At 42.8% G+C, this 22,018-nt stretch overlaps 2 protein-coding genes across 2 annotated transcripts in view; both read right to left on the minus strand.

Moving 5' to 3' along the window:
* Nucleotides 1-8,517, minus strand: part of ADHFE1 (alcohol dehydrogenase iron containing 1) — a 33,602-nt gene extending 25,085 nt beyond the window's left edge. The window contains exons 1-2 of the mRNA XM_044245520.1: nucleotides 8,433-8,517; nucleotides 1,592-1,629 (exon numbers count right to left, since the gene is read on the minus strand). Coding sequence (XP_044101455.1) covers nucleotides 1,592-1,629; nucleotides 8,433-8,491 — 97 coding nt within the window. The 5' untranslated portion in view covers nucleotides 8,492-8,517. The remainder of the gene's footprint in view (nucleotides 1-1,591; nucleotides 1,630-8,432) is intronic.
* A 371-nt stretch (nucleotides 8,518-8,888) lies between these two features.
* On the minus strand, nucleotides 8,889-11,688 carry RRS1 (ribosome biogenesis regulator 1 homolog). The gene has a single exon (XM_044245521.1). It carries the CDS (start codon nucleotides 11,603-11,605, stop codon nucleotides 10,490-10,492), a length of 1,116 nt encoding a protein of 371 aa, XP_044101456.1. The 5' UTR covers nucleotides 11,606-11,688; the 3' UTR covers nucleotides 8,889-10,489.
* Nucleotides 11,689-22,018: the final 10,330 nt, after the last annotated feature.

Consider the following 22,018-nt stretch of genomic DNA (forward strand, 5'->3'; position numbering starts at 1 on the left):
GTGAAAATAGTTATTTAAAATAGTTTCTTCATTGAAAATAAAATATACTTTTGAAACAATGTCTAAAAATCCTCTAGAAAAAATACCTCTAGACTCTGGAGTTAGATTACTGTTAGAGAACAATTATTAGTAAATTAATTAATTAGAGTCCTGCTTACATTTCTTATAACAACTGTGATCAGTCTGAATTAAAATATTTTTCCATAGAGAAAAAATTATCACAGTAAGATATTTACATTTTTCAAGTTAAAATATGTAAGAATTTAGTTCTATTTCTAAGATTTAATAAAAATTTTTATAAACTGATACTTCTTTATAATGTTATCAGGTTTTAGTTATGGCAGAAATGATTTCCTGTCGTATCAGAACAAGACAGCCCTGCTTAATGAGTTTTATCCTTGTTTTCATCACTCCTCGTCAGTCATAAGATTGAAAAAAAGTCTGCAATAATTTCCACTACTTTTTTTTTTTTTTTTAAAGAAAAAGAGACCACAACTAGACAACAGTCTACCTTTGGATTCTTGAGGGCAAGGGTATCCTTAGTCAAAATTCAAATTTCTTTGATCCTTATCTACTGTAAAGAAATAATCTATTAATCTTGCTACTGAAGTTTAGGAAAAGACGTAAATTGAATCTAGAAAACAGTGAGATTATCTTTCTTTAATTTACTAATTTTATGCTCCCAAACAGGAGACTACTAATTCTTTGTTGAAATCGACTAAGAATTGGAAAGAACCAGCTAAAGACAAAACTCTGCATATGTTCGCGAGGACCTTAAAGGCTGGCCATGTTTTCCACCTAGCAGACAGTCATTAATGACTGGGAGGTCCCTTGGCCTGTCTTGAATGGTGAACCACACCGGTGGCAGGAGAAAGCCCTCAGTCACTCTTTCTGTTCTATTCCCCAACAGGCTCCTCTGTGGGTTCTGCTTAGTTTCCTGTACGGGCAGCCCCCCTTGTTTCCATTCTCACTGTGCTGTTTAGATTTGACCTTTCCTTCTAAGAGGTGAAATCAGTTTTTGTGTCAGTAATTCATGTGACATTCTGAGGACACGCTGAAGCTACAATGAGCTTCCTGCTGCTCTGTGGACAATGGAGTTGGGAAGGATTAAGATGTTTGTGAGAACTGAAAACTTCTGTCATTTTTAATTACTAAGAAATATAATTTTTAAAAAAATTGATACAAACAAGTTTTTTCCTTCTAGGAACCACCTTTGTTCTTTAGCCTCTTTCTTTCCTGAGATGTATTAAGACTGTCCGAAGATTTCATCTTGATTAATTTGATTAACTTAGATGATCTTAAAATCTCATCTGTGCCCCCATTTTTAGCTTTGGCAAGTAATGCTATTTGAAATAGAAAATTATCGTAAATAGCATTAAATATATATTGAGTCAAACATAATCAATCAGCACACGTTCAGCTACCGTCATATAATTAGAACTACATATTACCGATTGCAAGTGAAAAGGCAACCATTCCAACTTTCACATCCCTTGATTTCCTTGATTTATCATTTTCCCAAATGTATTATGAGTGCCAATGGAGGGCTTGGATATTTTGGCCACTTTAAAAACACAAAATGTATTATTACCTTGGGAGTAAGTATGAGAATGAGTTGGGCACTGGCATCTAGGGAAAAGAAAAAAAAAATGTGAAACTAGAAAACCAGAAGATAGGATGCTTTAATGTGACTCACATTGCATTCTACTCTTGAGATGCTATCAAAGTAATAGCTATTGGCAAATGCTCCATAGGAAAACCCAGAAATCATCATGGACAAGAAGTCCACTCAGAGTCTTTCCAGTGTTTCAGGATCATTCTTTCAGGAATTATTCAACTGGTGCTCAATACATGTGTACGGGAAGCTAAGATAAGTCCTCTGGGGATACAAGGAAGTTTGAGATGGAGTCTTAGTGTCTATGAGGTCCCAGCTCTTTTACCAGGTTAGGAACTTCTACCAAATTTACCCAAATTTAACTACTCAATGCACTTCCTCTCCCACTCCTCCCACCCAGGGGAATTTGTATTTTCTCATTGTCTTCAATGTGTTTATTTTCTTGAAACAGACTCTGGGCCTCTGAGAAGCCCTCAGTGGGCCTGCAGTCCTCACTGGTCACCACCTCATGCCTCCATCTTTTCTCAGCCCAGCTCCAGGGACCTGCAGCCCCTTGGATGCCTCCATGTGCTGGTTCCCTCTCCAGGGCCTGTGGCTGTGTCCCCCTCTCCCCGCTCCCCTGTGGCCTAAAGTGCGCTCATGCCCATCACTCCGTCCTCCTCGAATCCCTCACCTCTTCTCAGTTCCCAGTCTGCTTCTCTGCCCTTGGCTCCGTTTCCCTTCTCAGTATTGGTAGCCTCCTGTTTCCTGCATAGTCCCGTTCTCCTCCTGTTCACTGTGCATTTGAGCAGCACCAAAGGGTTGTATGTTTCTATTTTTTTGCCAGAGGACCTTGTCCTAGTGGGGTCCCAGTAGATATGTGAGTGGACAACCACTCCATCCCCCCTTTAAAGTTGGAGTGAAAACATCTGAGGGGGAAGGTGGAGAAGGAAAGAAGAGTGTTCAACTCAACCGTCAAGACCTCAAAAACAGATTGAAGTCAAAGCCGGCAGGAAACCGGTGTGAGTACCACCATGAGTCAAGGCTGCCACCTCCTGGACACGGCTGAAAATGCCGAGTGTTGAGAGTCCCGGGACCATCCCAGCCGGTGTGAGCCATTCTCAGGCTGCCATAGGGAAAGCACAGTTGGGAACGCCAAGGTGTTGTCCTTCACCGGTGGGCTTTCTATGGAGAACTTTCCCTGCTTTACACCCTCCAAGGACAAGAAAGTGGAGGCAAAGGGAAGAAAATCTCCAGACTCTAAACTTTCCAATGCCCAGGAATGTGGGAGCACATGCTTTCCTACACTCCTCCCCCTTTTTATTTTATATTTTTTAGGTTCTGAGGCTGCCTTGATTAATCATTTCTACTTTTTACTTGTGGTTTGAGTCCCATCCTCTTTTGCCTTCTTGGGGCCTCCATCAGTCCCGTGTTTCCTAGTCTTCCTCCTCACTTGATCTTTGTCATTGTATTTAAGAGTTTCATGCTTCAAAGTCTCAACCTCTTGTCGCCTCTGGCTTGCTCATCCTCTCTGGGTCTCCCCTCCTGGCCTAGGTCTGCTGGCTCCATTTTCTTGCCTCCCACACATTGCCTGGCTCCCTGAAATTTGGCTGCTGTCTCAATAAGTCCCAGCTTTCCTGCTGTATTCCTAGTTCTCAGGACCTCCCCCCCTCCCAGCACCTTGCTCTCCTAGCACTGAACACTGAGCCACCCCCTCCTTGGGTGGGTGAAATGCTTTCCGTGGCTTCCAGGACTACCTACTCACCTGGGCTTCCTCTAATTATTCTTTTTCCAGCTCCTTTACCACTCTGCTCATTCCTGAAATATTGGGTTCTATCCTGGGCTCACCCTTCACCCTTTATAGCAAACACATCAAGGCCCCCCAGTATTTCTCTAGCCAAATCCATCCACCTCTCGTGGGTCCTCTGCCAATCTCTGGTTTCCGTGTCATCTCTCATCTGAATAACTACAAAGCCCCTAACAGGCTTTTCTTGGCTCCACCTTTGCCACACAAGGGTCAGAAGCTTATTTCCAATGATGCCCTCTCCCCTCACCCCCTTTGGATAAAGTTCAGACCTGGCCCTCATGCGCCCAGCTAATCTTTCTAGCGTGGTAACCTCATCTCTGTCCATCTCCAGAGCTCTTGGAAAGTTCGTTCTTTTCTGTGAATGGGAGGGCCACACATTCTCTTTTTTGCCTCCAGAACTTTGTCCTTGTCATTTCCTCTGCCTGAAACATGTTTCCGTCTCTTCTTCCAGGTAATTAGTATCCTTTCTAGCGACAGCTGAAATGTCACCCTGGGCAGTCCTCCCTAAGGCTGGGCCCAGGTAGGCACTCTCCCTCTGTGGTCTGTACCATGCTTCTCTCCCCATTAGAACCATTATCACTCTGAGTTGTTGGTACCATTCTTCTGTTTGCATCTGCCTCTAGATTGTAAATTTTGTGGTGGCAAGACAAGATCTGCCATTTATCACAACTTCATCTGTAATGGCTAGCATTGCAACAGGCACATACTAATACCACCTGAAGGAATACTGACTGAAGAAATAAGTAAACAAGTAAGTAAATGCAGATGTTTAAAATCCTCTGAGCTTTTTCTCTCATCTCCTGGTGTACCAAGACAGAGAACCTGAGCTTGGGTAAGAAGAATGGACGGTGGGCTCCCCCACTGTTTTAGGACAGCTTGAAACCACTGATGGGCTTCTCTACTCTTGAGAAGCTGAGGAAACCATGAGCAGAGCAAGGCTCTCATTTACCTACCCTCTGGTTCTGGCCTGATTATTCTGGCTTTCCTCCCAGTATCACTGGCTAGGATAAACTGGCCAAGTTTTTAGTAAAGGTCAGCACCTCTCCTGGGCACTAAATCTCAGGGGAGCAAGGAGCCTGATGTGGGACTTGATCCAACCCAGGACCCCGGGATCATGACCCGAGCTGAAGGCAGATGCTTAACTGACTGAGCCACCCAGACGTCCCATGTTTTCCCCTTTCTTATATTAACAACAACCTTCTCTTATTCTTCCCTTTCCTGATGCTGCCCCCACTGCTCTCCTTGCCTATAGTCCTGTAAAGGCTCTCCAGTTTCTCCTATTCTCTCTGGCATCCCCTCCGGCTGACCTTTGCCCTGTGACTCCAGGAAGAGTTTGCCAAGTCTCGAATGCCCTTCACCTTGCTAATACACCACTCAGTTCAGAGTTCAGTCCTCGTCTTGTACAACCTGTCGGCAGCATCCTTCTATCTACATCCCTTCTCCATGGAAAACTTTCTTCCCTTGGCTTCCAGGTTATTCTCTCCTAGTTTCTTTTTATGTCATTGACTCAATGCTGGAGGGTCCTGGGGTTCGGCCTATGAGTCCCTCTCTTTTCTTTCCACTCTCACTCCCTCAGTGACCTCACCTTGTCTCATGGTCTTGAGTGACTTCTGTGCTCTTATTCTTCTGGTTTAGATGTCTTGCTTAAACTCCAGATTTAGCTGCCTCCTCCGACACCTCCACTTGAATGTCTGTTAGGCATTTCAGCTCCTGCCCAAGACTCAGCTCCTGGTCTTCCCTTAAAGCCTCTTCCCCACCCCAGTTTAATGGCAACTTCATCCTTCCACTTGTTAGGGCAAAACACCTTGGGCTCATCCTTGGCCGCCAGCATCTCTGACCTCATCTCCCCCTCACTCACTCTGCTCCAGTCATCATGTTCTGAAACCATGCTGGTATTTCCCACCTTTGAGTACCTTCCCAGAGAGCCACATGGCTTGCTTCTTCCTTCCACCTTCCACAGGTCTTCCTGCAACCATTACCTTCTCAAGAGCAAGCGTGGTTGGCTGAGACCTTGAAGATATCCAGGTCCTAATAACCTGGAACCTGTGAACATTATAAAGCAAAAGGGACTCTATAGATGTGATTAAATTAAAGATTTTGAGATGGAAAGATACCCTGGATTATCTGGGTGGGCCCTAAATAATCAGAAGCGTCCTAATACGAGGGAGGCAGAAGGAGATTTGACATGATGGCAATGTGACCACTGAAGCAAGTAGCTACATTGGTGGCTGTGACGATGGAGGAAGGAGCTACGATTTACCATTGCGAGAAGTGCAACGGAAGCTGAAGAGAGCAAGATAATGGATTCTCCTCTAGAACCTCTGAAGGGAATGTGGCCTTCTCACACCTTGATTTTGGTCCAGTAAAACTGATTTTGGACTTAAGAACTGTAAGAGAATAAATGTGTGTTGTTTTATGCTACCAAGTTCATGGTAATTTATTATATCAGCAATAAGATACTAATAGTTAGATCTTTTTCTAAAATTGCATCCCCTCCTGCAACGACCCATCCTCCTTTACTTTCTCTTTAATACCTATCAACATGTAATATACCCTAAATTTTACTGGTTTATTGTCCACCCCACCTGCCCCCGCTACAGTTAGGCACCAGGGATATCGGGTTGTTTTGTTTCTTGCTGTACTCCCAGGGATGAGAACACTGCAAATCTGTAGCTTGTGCAGTCCTTCCCTCCTGGGCTTTCTCCTGCCTCTCTGGCCATGTTCCTGTCCTTTAATACTCGCTCCTTTTTCTTCATTCAAAGTGCAAATCATTTGCAAATGCAAGTACATAAGGCGGCTGGTAGATAATGTAAATGGGAGGTCAGAGCTCCTGGCTGGCTGTGCAGCCGATGTGCAGAATGAGTGGCAGGCTATGTGTTAGGGTCTCTCGGGAAGCCGGAATGCTTGCCCTGTTCAGAGGAGGTGGCCACCACTTCATGTCAGCTCTGGCAGACCTTCCAGATGAAATGTGGGCCCAATGATGCCATTTCCAATTTTCCAAAAATTTTATCTGAAATCTCCAACTTTCTAAATGCATATCCTATTTAAAAAATAAGCCCCATTTTGCCACCCCTGCTTTAACACATTGCTGCTCCTGGGGACCTCATTCTCAACCCTTCTGGGTTTACAGTTTGCTAAGGCCTTTGCTTCCACACCCACAGTTTCAACTGTCCTCTATACACGTGGGTGAGTTCCAACTTACTTCTGAGCTCCAGAACAATGTAATCAATTACCTGCTGACCGTCTTTTTCACCTGAGGCATGTCCAATTTGAACTTCCTAAGGTAAGTTAGTTATCATCTTCCTCCTACACCTAATGTGCATGTAGTCTTATTTTGGTAAATGACCCCAATGTTTACCTAATACCCCATCTAGAAACTTCAACTTCTCCTCCTGTCTCACTTATCAGATACAAAATCCTGCTGATTTTGAGACTCAGTATTTCTCACATCTACCCCATTTACCAGCTGGCTCTCCTTGGTACCCAAAGCCATCACCTTTTAGCTGGAGCATTATAATTACTTCTAGCCTTTCCTTTCCACTGTACACTGCCACCGGAAAGCTTGGACATATTCTAATCATGCCACCTTCCTTTGTCATACAACCATTCCAAAAACGTGTTCTCAGGACACTGGTTCCAAGGGATATGAATAGTGTTGCTTGATAAAAAGTTTTGTGGTAATACAGATTTAGAAAAAGAGTTTAAATACAGCTAACCTTTTTTCCCCCCTCCATCTCTCTAGGACTTCTCAGAGCCTTTTGTATGCTAATTATCCTGACCCTAAAAGCACTATGCAACAGTCGGTAGTTTCCCATTTATTTAGCCATGGAATTCCCTGCCCCCCATTGGGCATTTCAAAGTATTAGAACTATTGCTTCCATAATTCCCTATTATCTGCAGGACATAATTCAAATTCTTTAGCATAGGACTGAGAACAAGGACCGTGAAGCTAGAATATCTGGGTTCAGATTATGCCTAGGCCATTTGCTTTAGCTGTGTGACACTGGACAGACTCCTTTTCTTCATGCTGTTTTCTTGTTATCTATAGTATAAGGATAATAATATAGTATGACATAGGGTTGTTGTAAGGATTACAGTTACTATTAACAGCATATGTAAAGCATGTAGGACAGTGCCTGGCACATAGTAAGTGCCTCGTAAGTGCTATATTCTTATTCTTCTTGTTCAGGGCCTGTCTTCTCCACCCTCTCCTCCTTCCGTGAAAATGGGTCCAGATTTTAACTTCTTTTAGATCCTGGAACTACATCTCTTGCCAACAGCATTGCTCCTCCGTTACCTCAAATTCCTCTCTAGTCCCCCTCCTTTCCTCTTATCTCTATTAGATCAAAAATTTACATGTTTTCCCAGGCTGACTTGTGCATTTGTACATCCCACAAATACTATCAGGGGGCTACGATATACCTTCCATTTCTGGACGGGGGCGGGGTCTGCCATGTCAAAACATTTAATACTCCAACATCCTGTACATACCAGGGGGTGAAGCTCCTGGCAATTTCTCACATCCGTTTTTCTCTTCTGCACTCCCTGTCCCTTCTGTTCCTCACAGGCCCGTTTCACAAACATCCAATTACCCACTGGAGTTTTAACTGCTCCAGAGTCTTACACCTTTTTCTCTCCAGCACCTTGCATAGCTTTTGGCACATAACATACACCCAATACAAATGTGTTGATTGGATATATGCATTTGTCTTGGTCACTGTGCCAAGCCCTCCAATGTCTGCCATGACATGGGACCAGGCACTGTCCTCTCTGCGCCTATTTCCTTAACGGTAGAACAAGCAAGGTGCAACCTGCCTCGCTGCCCTGTGCATGGTTGCATGGCACCCCGCTACAATGCGGTCCCACCTGGCGCACGGCTCTGACGTGGAGAGGGCACGCGCAGTGGGATCTCCTCCCCGGAGTTTTCTTAAGTAACCTGAGTAAGACCACGCGGGGCCCCCAGAAGGACTGCGTGGGCACGGTGGCATCCTCTCGTCTCCCCGCCCGCCCTCCCGTCGGCCCTGCACTCACGCTGCTCGCTGCAGTTGCCTCAGCAAGTGCGCGACACGGGCGCGGGTGGCTGCAGCCATGGCCCTGCAGTCTTCCTTCCAGTAGCCCCTCCTCCGCCCCCTCCGCCCCTCCGCCAGCCAATCCAGGCCACCGGCCTCCAGCTCCTGCCCTCTCGGCGGAGACTGCCCCCCCTCACATGCTAATTTTCCTGCCCCAGCATTAGCCCTCTTTGGATTAGGACCTTTTTCCCAGGAGTCAAAATCTCAAGTGCCCTACCAGCAGTCCCACCAACCACCTCTGAAATTGCTGTAAAGGTAACTGCTTTGTAGGATCGTGGGTGCTTCCTTAAGTGTCCCTACTTAAAACCCTTTATTTCACATACTGGGGATATGGGGAAAGGGAAAAAAGGGCCTTCTTTTTCCACTGATACCTTTAAAATGCTACTTTGCCTTTCTGTTTTCCAAATAAATTAAGACATTGCATTTAAACTGTTTTAATAGTAAATAAGAACCTTGCAAAAAGTCCGTGTTTTTTTGTTTGTTTTAAAACAGGGCCAGTGTTGTGTCCAACTGCTAAATCTAAAGTCTAAAAACAAAAACAAAAAAACACAGAAAAATCCCAAAACAAAACAGTAACAACAAAACATCCTGGATAGGTGAGAACTTAAAAGGTGTTAAGTGCTCTAGAATAGCCTTTGATGAAGTTAAGGTACCATTAAATAGTTTCATCAGTAGTTACAAACCTTCCATGATTATACTATACTCTAGGGCTTAGCAGGGACAAGGGCTCCACTTCCCAGGGGGAGAGTTGATCAATGGTGGCAAAAATTCAAATTTAACTTAATCAGAAAGTATCCTAAGACAGTAACAATTGAACATCTCTATTTTTAGTAACGTATCATGAAATCTGAATTCATCTTTTCTTTCATAGCAATTTCTAAAGATGAGGCAACACTGAAAAAAGAAAAGATTAACTCCCAACTTTAATAAACTATCAAAGGTCAGACCAAAAACCTGAGCAGAGTAACTCACGGGCATGTAACAGCAGCAAAAAGGCTCTCCTGGATTCTGGATCTACCCTGAGTCCTCTTCAGGAGATACTCATTTTTACAAAGACAAGTTTCAGAGATCAATTAGGGAAAGAGATCCATAAAAGCTATGAACTTTTGACCTAATCAAACCAGTTAAGGGCAGTTTGACAAATGAATCAAAGATAACTGTTACAGTAAAGATTTGGTGGGTTTCTCTCAAAACAGACTCTACCTGAAGTTTTAAAAAAATTGGGGACATAAATGCTAAGTATTTTCTGGATTAATGAGGATAATTACCATTATTTAGTGAAACCCAAATTTATAATTTACAGCCAATCAATGTTTTTACAGTATTAAAAGCACCAAATCTTTTTTCAAAGAGATACCAGTTGTACTACACTTTCTATATTGTATCTGATACTTATTAGAAAAATCCATACTTCTTTTGGTGTCACTGAAATTATAAATTACCTGCTTTATGTTTTTTAGAAAGTAAATAAAAATAATCTGAAACCCTGTATCCCCTGGCTTTACTTAGAATTTCTAGCAATGGCCTAAATGTCAAAAGTCACACTAGAAAGACACGCTTTTATTAAAAAACCTTCATAAGAATTATTTTTAAGTCCAGTTTTGAAAATAATCTTTGTTCCCATCGGATACATTCCCTTGTTATAAAAATAATGCAGAAATCAATTGTAAGTCTGAAAAATGACCAACTCTCCCCCACAATAGGTCCAAAGTTAAAGAAAAAAAGATGTCTGTTTAAATATACAACTCGTGCCCAGTTTCCACCAACTTTTCCTGGATTCTTGTGTCCTCACATACATCTTTTAATCTCCAGCCAAATTCCTGGTTGTGGGAAAACAATCTGTAGAGTCCAACATTTACATACTATCTGCCAAGGAAGGCAGTCTATTTCTTAAACCTCAAGTGAAGGCAGCGGCCACCTTCTTCAACAACCCTCCTGCCCCACCACCCCCACCCCCTCGTAATAGACCTTAACATTTAGTATAGCTCTAGGGTTTACAGATGGGTCCGAGGGTGAAAATTATTTCCTTCTCTTTCCTCCTTGGTGTTGTCCTCCTTTCCTCTTGCTGCCCAAGGGAGGCGGCCCAGAATTCATCCTGCCTCCCAAGGCCCGGTTCCTCTTCCCTCCCTGGCTGGGCGGGGCACCTTTCCTTTTGCCCCCAGGACCCTGCCGGCCCCCCTTTCTCTTGCTCTTCTGGCTCATTTTCCTTCTCTTGGCAGCCTCCTCCTGGTCCTCCTCCCTCATCTGTTTATTGGTGGCCCTTGTCACGTCCAGCTGAGGCTTTTTGCTGTTCATCACCCTAAGCAGCTCCAACTGACTCTTCTTCTCGGCTGCAAAGTCCCCGAAAAGGGGCTGAAACTTCCTCTTCTTGCCCGAGCCCCGGGGGTTCTTCTCTTTGGGCAAGCGCTCCTGGAAACGCCCCACAGAGGCGGTGGACACCTTGGCCACCTGCATGGCGCGGCCTAATTCCTCCTTACTCTGGTGTCCCGTAGGGTGCATGCCAGCCGCGCTAGGTACCTGCATCTTGTGCGCGCGAGCCAGGTTACGCAGGCGGTTCAACTCATTCTTGGCCACCCGTTCCTTCTTAGCCTGGATCCGCTTGGCGAACTGGTCCTCTAGGGGGTCGGCACCCCCGGGCACCTCGATCAACCATTCCTTGGTGTCATCACGGGCGCGCTGATAGCCCCAGCGGCGTCGCCACTGGCCACTCACCTCGTCCCACACCAGATTGGTCTTCTTCTTGGGACGGATGCCCTTGAGGCGCGCGAACTGCTGCCAGCGTGTAAGCGGCCGCGGCCGGGGCACCGGTTTCTCGCGCGGCAGGCGAGTGGTAGGCTCCGGCAGCCGCGCCACCAGCGCCTCCTCCACGCGCTCCGTGGGCAGCTGCCATAGCTGGTTGATGAGCAGCTGCGTGTTGTCCCGCGCCAGGGCCTGCAGCTCAGCCTCCGGCGTTGCTCCCGCGCGCCGCAGTCCCGTCGGGGGGTTCCGGTCTGATGCCAGCAGGTTACCCAGGTCGAACTCCAGCTCTAGCTCCTTGTGCACCGTGATGCGCTGCAACTTCTCTGCCTCGTCCCGCTCCGCCTTTGCCAACAGTTCCTCCACGCTCTGGCCCTCCATGGCTCCCCCTGGGCTCATTCGCTCCGGGAAGAGAGTTCAAACCACTATTCTGCCAACGCCGGCTCAAGCCCCGGCAGCGCCACCACGTGCGGTCGCCTGGAAGCTAGTTCCGGAAGAGAAAGCTTCACTTCCGGAGCAGCCGGAACAGGTTCTCTGTCCCGGCAACCCGAGAAAAGGCCGGCAGAGAGCGGTGTTGGAGAGCAGATGGGAGGACCGGAGGCCCTTTGACGTGAGCCCGGAGGTAGGCGGTGCTGGTGCAAGGAGCCTAGACTGCAAATTCCACGGCCCAATTGGGACTGTCTCTCCCAGGATGCGGCGGCGGAGAGGGGTGGTGCAAATTTGGGGCGTCGCGATTTGAGGGGGTCCAGGGGCGAGTGTTACCAATTTCAGGGTAAATCAGTTCACTAGATGTTTCGCTTCTCAGCTTTCTGGGACTACATAAATTTTATTTTTACCAGAGTCTGAACCCTTTCATGGGGGTCCTGGGTGTTGACCGAGAAAGACATTTCCCACAGATGCATATAAAGCTAGTTGTGGAAGGTTCTTTTGCTTTGCGAGCGAACTTAAACTGCTCTAAGTGGGCACGGTGGGTGCATCCATCCCGCCGAGCCGAGGTCTGGTAGCCCAGAGCCCCGGGATCACATCCTCTCCAGGCTTGTGCAAAAGATAGCTGGGCTTTGCAGTGAAACTGCCTGAGTTCCAGTCCTGACTGCTCTTGGACCTTCGGGTATTTGGCCTATTTTAAACTAGTAAGATGGGGTGGTAATAGTACCTACCTCTTAGAGTTGTTGTAAGGATTAAATGAGTTAATATGCCTCTGAGGGAGCTTGGTCTGCAACACATGAGCACCCAACAAATGTTAGCTAAATACCAATTATTTACCTTTCTAATCACCTTGGGAGTAAGCTAAAGACCCAATCTTATGCAGTGATTATGCACCAGGTTCTTGCATCAAACTACCAAGAATCACATCCAGGTTTACAGTAGATGTAGTACAGTAGTCTACTTTGGACAGATTGTTTAACCTAAGTCCATTTCGTAAGTTGAAAGTATGAAATATTGTTTTCTAGTATACAGTAAACAGTAAGTGTTAGCAATTGTTAATCACCATATTCCACAAAAGGAGGCTTGTCTAAGGGTCTAGGGTTATACAACAAGGAAATGTGGGAGCAGGAATGATCTTAACTCTTGCTTTAAGATGACAGGCATATTCTCTGCAATGTCTTTCAGGCCCTTTATACACAAAAGCGTGTGGTCTGTTGAGCAGCAGCATAGCATCACCTGAGAAGTTAGAATTGCAGAGTCTCTGGCCTCAACACAGATGTCATGATTCAGAACCTTCATTTTAACAAGATCTCTGGGCGATGAGTATGTATGTCAAGTTTGGAAGGCACATGGCTGATTGTGTGGCTTACAGGTTTGGTTTTGTTTTTTAATGGGAAGTTGGGAATAGTGAAGAGGGAGTTATGCTGGAAAATTACCCATGGAAATGGACATAATAGCCATTAGGAAATAGATTCAGTCGAGTTTCAGCTAGCGAGGGCCTTAGGCACAGTCCCATCTACTGTACCTGCCCCCTGAGTTTGGTTTCTGGAGCTCACTATCTTTCCTCAGCTTCCCTTTGTTCATTTGCTTATCACACATTTAGTGAGCACATTTTATGCATCAGACAGTATACTACAATCTTCTTTTATCCTCTTTTCTAAAAGCATTTTAGGTGGCAGTTATGAATAGAGCCGCATAAACAAACAAAAAACATTTTAGGATTTGCAGGGGTTTTCTCTCTATGTACTCAGCACCAAATCTTTAATACCACTCATATTGTGGGGTCAAGGCTAAGTCAAGGGCCATATTAGGTAACTGTCTTGAACCTCGCCTTGACCACTAAAAGTTTTTGTGATTTGGGAGTGTTACAGACATTGACATGGTTATTCTGGGCTTGGCTTAGCGCCTCATTCATTCAACAACATTTGAATGATTAACATATTCCAGACATTAGCAACAAAGATTATTGAGACTGTGTGGAACAGTATGGAAGAAGGAAAGGTTAAGAGAAATTTACAATATGGCATGATTGGACTTTTGACAGGAAGGACGCATTTGTAGGTTTTCGCTCCTCTTTCAGTCTTCAGAGTTAGGGGGAAAAAGAAGTAAATGTCAACAGGTGTTAAACGGTAAACAATGAATCCTCACTGTGTGAAATGATATTTGGTTTGAATCATATGTCAGTTCTTAATTGAACTCTAATTGTTTAATGCTGGCTGAATAGTTTTTTACAGTCCAAGTCAATTTTAATTTCCTTATGATGGAAGACTGACTTTTACTTCTACTTTGGCTATGATAATTCTGGATATATAGTTGGTATTCAATATGTAGTTGTTTGAACTAGTAAACCTATTAAATAGACTTTTCTAAATTCAAAAAAGGATTAATGTTGGCTGTTAGATTCAAGGTGAATGAGATTAGTAAGATTGGGATTTGTGGCTTAAAAAAACTCTTAGGGAAGTAGGTGAGTGGTGGTCTCCAGCTTGCATTTGTATTATCCTTATGTGAGGCAGGATTTGGAGTGTCAAGAAAAAGAAAGCCTACCAAAGATATGCAAATATATGTGAATATATTTTAACAGTACAGGAAATGATTGTACATCTTCTTTTTTTTTTTCCCTTTGTCTTTTCTCTTTGTTGGTTTCCCTACCTTCTTTTGTCCCATAAGGCAGTTAGAGCCCAAGTTTGGTCATGAGACTCTGCTTTTGTCTTTATACCCAGTTCTATGCCATTTCATCCACGCTCATTGTTATCAGCTGCCACTTTTGTGTAGTTGCCTCTTAGAGGTACATCTTTATTCCTTTCCTTTTCAGAGGTCCAGACTGAAATCTCCAACCACTTGGTGGGCTCTTTCACAATACTCTAAAGTCAGTATACGTAAGACGACATTACACGTACTTTTCCTGAAAATTTGCTTTCTTTCTTCCATCATCCATCCATTTACATTTTTTTCCCCAACAAAAGTTTATGGAAAACCTTTCATGCTCAAGGTACTGTGCTGGACATTGGGAGTACAATGGTTAGTAAAAACAGTCTTAGTTGATGTTATCATTATTCTAGTCTGGCTACTCAGGCCTGAAACTATGATGTCATCCTTGGCCTTTTTTTTTTTTTTTTTAAGATTTTATTTACCCATTTGACAGGGAAAGAGAGATCAGAGGTAGGCAGAGAGGCAGGCAGAGAGAGAGGGGGAAGCAGGCACCTCGCTGAGCAGATCAAGCCTGGGGCTTGACCCCAGGACCCTGAGATCATGACCTGAACTGAAGGCAGAGGCTTAACCCACTGAGTCACCCAGGTGCCCCAGCTTTTCTTAACTCCTAATCCAATCAGTCTAAAAGTTCTGTTAAATTTGTTCTTGTATCTTTTCATTCCCACTGCCACTACCTTTTCCCTGGACTGGGTCTTTTCCATCTATTTCTCCAGCTCCTCTCTCTACTCTGCTATCTGGCTTCCAGCTGGATGTGGTTAGCAGGAAGCAATGACAGAGATCAGACGGTAAAGAATTAAGAGTTTAAGGTGAGGGCATGTATGCCCCTAGCCCTCTGTAGATTGCCACGGGTTGCTTGGTTCCTCTAAAAGGCCGTAGCTCCAATCAGGCAGCTCTTAGTTCCTCTAATTGCTCCCCTGGTTCCTGCAGGCCTGGAGGTTGGTATGGCTTTTGCTGTTGTGTTACTACTCTTTGTGAGTTTCCTTAAACAGGGCTCACATCTTTGTAATAGTCCCTTTTTTGATCTTTCTTAAATAACCCAGCTTGACTGCTGCTACCTATTTCCAGCCAGGATCCTGGGAACTATTCTAGAAGCATCTTCATGGTTCCTTCCTTGCATTTTCTCTTTAAGTCAGTCCAGAGGATTTGCTTCCCCTGATCTGGCAAAATCACTCTTGTCATAAACTCCCTTCTCTACCTAACAAAAACAATGATTATTCTTGGTCTTGGATGGTCATGATCTGGCCCCAAATAACTCTTTACTCCTTGGCATGATAGTGCTCCTTATGTTTGGTTTCTAAATATTTCTTCCCCGCTCCTATCTTTCTATCTTAACTACCTTTCTAGAGGTAGCTGAGAACATTCCTTAAGAAAGGCAAAAATAAGGCACAAGACAGAACAATCAACAATTATGTTTTTTTAGCACCTACTGAGAAGGATTTCAGTAACAAAAGTGAACTTATACTGAGATTTTTTTTTCTGTACAGTTAGGGGCTAGAAGGTTAAAGGCACAAAATTATACTTTTATGTTCCCCCAAAACATAACTACTTTGTTCAGCAAAACATTTTTGTAAGCATTTTTTTTTTCATTTTTTTGATGGTGCATTAACTTAGATTTACTTTCTAAATGATTCTCAGTTGCCTCTTTTTGGTAGCGGAAATTGTTAGGGATGATTCAATCTTTAATCCTGCTGTGAACATGGTTATTTTGAGTATTTTTGTCTAGGAAGTTCAGTGTGCCAGTAATTTGATAATATAGCAGAAAGGGGCCCTTCAAATGCTTACATTTTTTTCCACATGGTTCATTTTTACTGATTTATAATTTTAATTTGGAAGTACTTGAAAGGAAAATTTAATTTTGAAAATTTCTCAATCATAGACAAAAATCTATGTATTCATATGCTTTGGTTTTAGTCAGAAACCTATGTAAAAATCCATTGTTTTGTTTTACAAATGAAGAGAAGATACAGCATCAAGATTTTATATAGATAGTATAAAAGCAGATAGAATAATAATTAAACATTGTACATTTGTCTAGTGGGAACTTTGGATTTGAGGATAATAAAAATGATGGTAGCATTTTAGAATTAAGTTGATTTGCTGTCTATGAAATATATAACAGTTTCTGTTTTTCAAAAATTAGCAAATGCAGTTTGCCAAGAAAGCTTCGTTTTCCAAAATCTTATGACTACCTGTAAGATATGTAAGCACCACTGGCTGATGGTTTTCCTTCATAAGACTTCACTAAATCCCAAGGGAATAAGATTTGTGTTTGGCTCTAGACTTTACCTGTATAAGAGGTGTGACGTAAGAATGAAAGATTGATTTAAAAGAGAAAACTGGGGGCGCCTGGGATCGAGTCCCGTGTAGGGCTCTCTGCTCAGCAGGGAGCCTGCTTCCCTTCCTCTCTCTCTGCCTGCCTCTCTGCTTACTTGTGATCTCTCTCTGTCAAATGAATAAATAAAATCTTTAAAAAAAAAAAAAAGAAGAGAAAACTGAAGTTCCAGAACTTTAGGGATATTTGCACTCGAAGAATCTAACAACAGAATTTAATTCTATTTATTTTTAAAAATATTTTTAAACTATATTTTAACTTACGAAAGTAAAATTGCAATGAGCAAGAAATCTTTTGTGTTTTTCTTAATTAATAGAATCTGAACAGTTTTCATAAAACTTTAGAGAGATTTACTCCAGATTAGGCAGTTGAGTCCTCAGTTCTTTTCCCCTAAGGAAAATAACTTCATTGTCATGCAGATTTCAATTTGTCTTTGCAAATATAACCCATGTATGAACATATATTAATCTGCCAATAAAATTTTTCTGCTTAATTTCCCACATAAGCAATATCAAGAGTACATAATGAAGTTATTGTTATGCCAAATAAACATTAGTTCTTGGTCCTTTTTTTTTTAGGATTTTATTGATTTATTTGAAAAAGAAAGGGAGAGAGAGCACAAGCAGGGGGAACAGCAGGCAGAGGGAGAGGGAGAAAAGCAGGAGAGGAGCCTAATATGGGGCTTGATGTGGGGCTGGATCCCAGATGCTTAACTGACTGAACCCCTTTTGGGTCCCTCTTGGTCCCTCTTTACTTAGAATTATTTCTGAACATTGTTAATCCCATTGTTTTTAGACTACGATCTATGAAAAATAAAAACAATGGATATAAACACTAAAAATATAACCACATATAGGGAAAATGCTGTAGCCTACAATTTTTCTAGGTGTTTTTCTTTGTTAAAGAAAGACAGCAAAGGAAAAAAAAAACTTGTTTTGTGGCAAGTAGTGTGACACTGTCCTTGACAGCATCCAGAAGTGCACTACAGCCTCATCTAGGATAGGACCCTGTGAGCCACTTGGTAATGCAGAAGATCCAGTGCCTGTGGTATACTTTTCCCCAAAGCCTAAGACAGACTTATTATTTAGAATTTAGAACGTATAAATAATGTTCCTGGAATTTTCTAGTATTTATAGTACTTGTCTCATTATCCAAGATAGTATGAATTTTCAGCTGGGCAAGCTGACTTCTTATTGTGGGTCCCAGATTCCCTTCTCTGGAAAGCCTATGGATTTTAGAGGTGAGGCCTTTTAGGTTTCAGGCTTCAGGCTTCAGTTTACTCACCTGGAAAATTAAAGATTTTGAATAGGTGGCCTTTACCATTCATCTCTAAGATACGTTTGTTAAAAACCTGTGCTCTTCAGATGCTCCAATATTGTTTTTCCTATAATTTCCAATATATCCCATTTTACAAACCTCCCCCTCTTCCTGAGTCATTGTCTCATTTCCAGGTTGGTTGTATGACTCCACCGAGTGAAACAGCTCCTTGCCTGCATAGGGAGACTGACTACACAAGTGCTAATCAGTGTTTAATAATGTGGAGGTGGATTATTGTGTTCTGTAAGTTACTCATGATGCTTTTCTTTCTTTTTTTTTTCTGTTTTTTTCCTCTTACCATTAAACTTCTTTGAGAATTGAAAGGTAGGTAGAGCAAGGTATAATACATTTTACTATTTGTTAGCTGTTCTGGAAAAATGTCTCCTAGGAAAGAAGATAGAAGATTTATTTATGAAAATGAAAGATCATGGATTGGCTTTATTTGTGTCTATCTGGGCCCAAGATCTAGGGCTTATGATGTTCTTTGATTGTTACAGTTGTAGAAGAGTTTTTTAAAAAGCTTCAAAGTAAACTCCCCTCATAATAAAATTGGGGCAGTTTTGAGTTTCCTGGTTTGGTGTTGCTTCAGATAAAGCTAGTGAGAACTTTTCAATACAAGGAAGGTAAAGTAGAATAAGATATAATTATGTTGCTAGTATGTTTAGTAACTATCATTCTGAGAATAAGTCTTAGTAATTTCTGATTACCTGAATACCTGATTACCTGGGGATGGATTCTCCAAGGGATCATTGCTCCATCTCAAGAATGAGCTAACATTATTTCTCAGTTTTAGAGTTCTGTGAGTTGGAGATAAATTATTCAAACACACTTTTGCAGAGAAACTTTGAGAGAGTCAGGAGACAGGTTTTGGCTCCATCTCTGCTACTCTGTACTTGTGGATGGCTTTGGTAATTCACGTCACCTTTTTGTGTTCTGTTTCCTTATCTGTGAATTGAGCTTCACTAGCTTCTCTCTGCTGCTTCTAGCTCCATGCAGCGTCCTGTGCTTTTTGTTAAGATGGTCTCAGGTAAAGAGTGGGTGATGGTGAAGCATACACTTGAAGACTGAGGCTCCTTTTCCTTTTCCTTTTTCCCCCAAAGGTTTTATTTATTTGTCAGAGCAAGAGAGAGCATGTGAATGAGCACAAGCAGGAAGAATGGCAGGCAGAGGGAGAAGCAGGCTTCCTGCTGAGCAAGGACCCTGACTTGGGACTCTATCCGTGGAACCTGCGATCAGGGCCTAAAAGGCAGATGCTTAACCCACTGTGTCCCCAAGGACCCAGGTGTCCCCAAGACAGTAGTTCTTTTTTTTTTTTTTTTTAAGATATTTATTTATTTATTTGACAGATCACAAGTAGGCAGAGTGGCAGGCAGAGAGAGAGAGGAGGAAGCAGGCTCCCCACTGAGCAGAGAGCCCGATGCGGGGCTCAATCCCAGGACCCTGGGATCATGACCTGAGCTGAAGGCTGAGGCTTTAACCCACTGAGCCACCCAGGTGCCCCAAGACAGTAGTTTTTTTTTTTTTTTTTTTTTAAGATTTTATTTATTTTATCTGACAGAGAGAGATTACAAGTGGGCAGAGAGGCAGGCAGAGAGAGAAAGGAGGAAGCAGGCTCCCTGCCGAGCAGAGAGCCCGATGTGGGACTCGATCCCAGGACCCCGAGATCATGACCCGAGCCGAAGGCAGCGGCCTAACCCACTGAGCCACCCAGGCGCCCCAAGACAGTAGTTTTTTTTTTTTTTTTTTTTTTTTTTTTTTTTAAGATTTTATTTATTTATTTGACAGACAGAGATCACAAGTAGGCAGAGAGGCAGACAGAGAGAGAGAGGAGGAAGCAGGCTCCCTGCCGAGCAGAGAGCCCGACGTGGGACTCGATCCCAGGACCCTGAGATCACGACCCGAGCCGAAGGCAGCGGCTTAACCCACTGAGCCACCCAGGCGCCCCTTAATTGCGGTTCTATTAATCGGCTTCAGAGGGACAGGAATCCCCTTATGTTTTATGCAAATGTGTGTGCATGTGCAGTTTTGTGAATAGATCCTTTTTATCCTCCATTAGATTCTCTAAGACATCTGTGACTCTCTACCCCTCCTTCAGAAGTTTAAGAACTACCATCCTGTGTAGAAGAGCTAGATAAATGAAGGCTAAAGGGAGTAATGGTAAAGGCTTTATGAAAGAAAAGGAACTGGAGTTGGCCTTTGAGCCTGGGTCTGGTTTGAATAGAGGGGAGGAGGAAGACGGGTGGATGTTGTTGTAGATGGTACCAAGAGAAATAAAGACATGTAGCCGGTGTTTACAGAGCAGATACAGTGCATTCGACACAGATCATCTTTACAAATTCTCAAAATAGGACTCCGAGGTAGATATTGATGGTTCCTTCATTTTATTGATGAGAATATTGATGATCATCAGCATTAAGTAGCTTACCCAAGGTCTTGCAGTTAGTAAATGGTAAACCAGGATATGAACCTTTTTAGTCTAATCCCAATAATTATCATATAGTTTTTTTCTCTTATAATCTGTTAATGTGGTAAATTATATATTTCATAGGTTTTGCATTCTGTATAAACCCAGTCTGATCATGATGCATTATCTTTTTTTATACTGCTAATTTTGGTTTGCTAATGTTTTGTTTACATTTCTACATCTATGTTCATGGGTGAGGTGGGTCTGTAATTTTTCTTCTTTGTACTATCTTTGTCTTGTTTGGATATCAACATTATATAGTAACTTCACTGGCTAAATTGGGGAGTATTCCTTTTTCTGGCCACTGGTGGAATTTCAATAAGATTGGAACATATGATTATTTGAAAATATGGTAGAATTCACCTATAAAATTATCTAGGTTTGTTATTACCTTGGTGAAGAGATTTTAAGGTTCTGATTCCATTTGAAAAGATGAAGCCATTTGACTTCTCAAAACAGTTGTAGTACGATATATATTTCTAGGAATTTGCCTGTTCTTTTGTTTTTGTTGTTGTTGTTGTTATTGTTATTATTGTCGTTGTTGTTGTTAAGGGGGCTTTGGGCCAGGCACTATTCTGAATTCAGGGGGGTACAGAGCATAAGGCCGCTGGAAGCTGCCTTCAGGGATCATATAGCCTCTTGTGTCCATGTTTCTGATGGAGAAGTGTTTTTTGTTTGTTTGTTTGTTTTTATTAACATATAATGCATTCTTTGCCCTAGGGGTACAGGTCTGTGAATCATCAGGCTTACACAATTCACAGCACTCACCGTAGCACATACCCTCCCCAGTGTCCATCACCCAGCTACCCTGTCCCTCTGCATCACCCCCCATCACCCCCAAGTTTGTTTCATGAGATCAAGAGTCTCTTATGGTTTGTCTCCCTCCCTGGTTTCATCTTGTTTCATTTTATCCTTCCCTACCCACCAACCCCCCCCCCCACCCTGCCTCTCAAATTCCTCGTATCAGAGAGATCATATGATAATTGTATTTCTCTGATTGACTTATTTGGCTCAGCATAATACCCTTTAGGTCCATCAACGTTGTTGCAAATGGAAAGATTTCATTTCTTTTGATGGCTGCATAGTATTCCATTGTATATATATATATACCACATCTTCTTTATCCATTCATCTGTTGATGGACATCCAGGTTCTTTCCATAGTTTGGCTATTGTGGACATTGCTGCTATAAACATTGGGGTACACATGCCCCTTCAGATCACTATATTTGTATCTTTAGGATAAATATTCAGTAGTGTGATTTCTGGGTCTTAGGGTAGCTCTGTTTTCAACTTTTTGAGGAATCTCCATCCTGTTTTCCAGAGTGGCTGCACCAGCTTGCATTCCCACCAACAGTGTAGGAGGGTTCCCCTTTCTCCACATCCTTGCCAACACCTGTCATTTCTGGACTTGTTAATTTTAGCTATTCTGACTGGTGTGGGGTGGTATCTCACTGTGGTTTTGATTTGTATTTCCCTGATGCTGAGTGATAGTGAGCACTTTTTCATGTGTCTGTTGGCCATCTGGATGTCTTCTTTACAGAAATGTCTGTTCATGTCTTCTG

The sequence above is a fragment of the Neovison vison genome, chromosome 4 (assembly GCF_020171115.1).
Source record: "Neovison vison isolate M4711 chromosome 4, ASM_NN_V1, whole genome shotgun sequence".
NCBI lineage: Eukaryota > Metazoa > Chordata > Mammalia > Carnivora > Mustelidae > Neogale > Neogale vison.

What these genes read in the sequence shown, in the direction of transcription:
- RRS1 (XM_044245521.1), bottom strand. Translation starts at nt 11,605, where the DNA reads ATGAGCCCAGGGGGAGCCATGGAGGGCCAGAGCGTGGAGGAACTGTTG.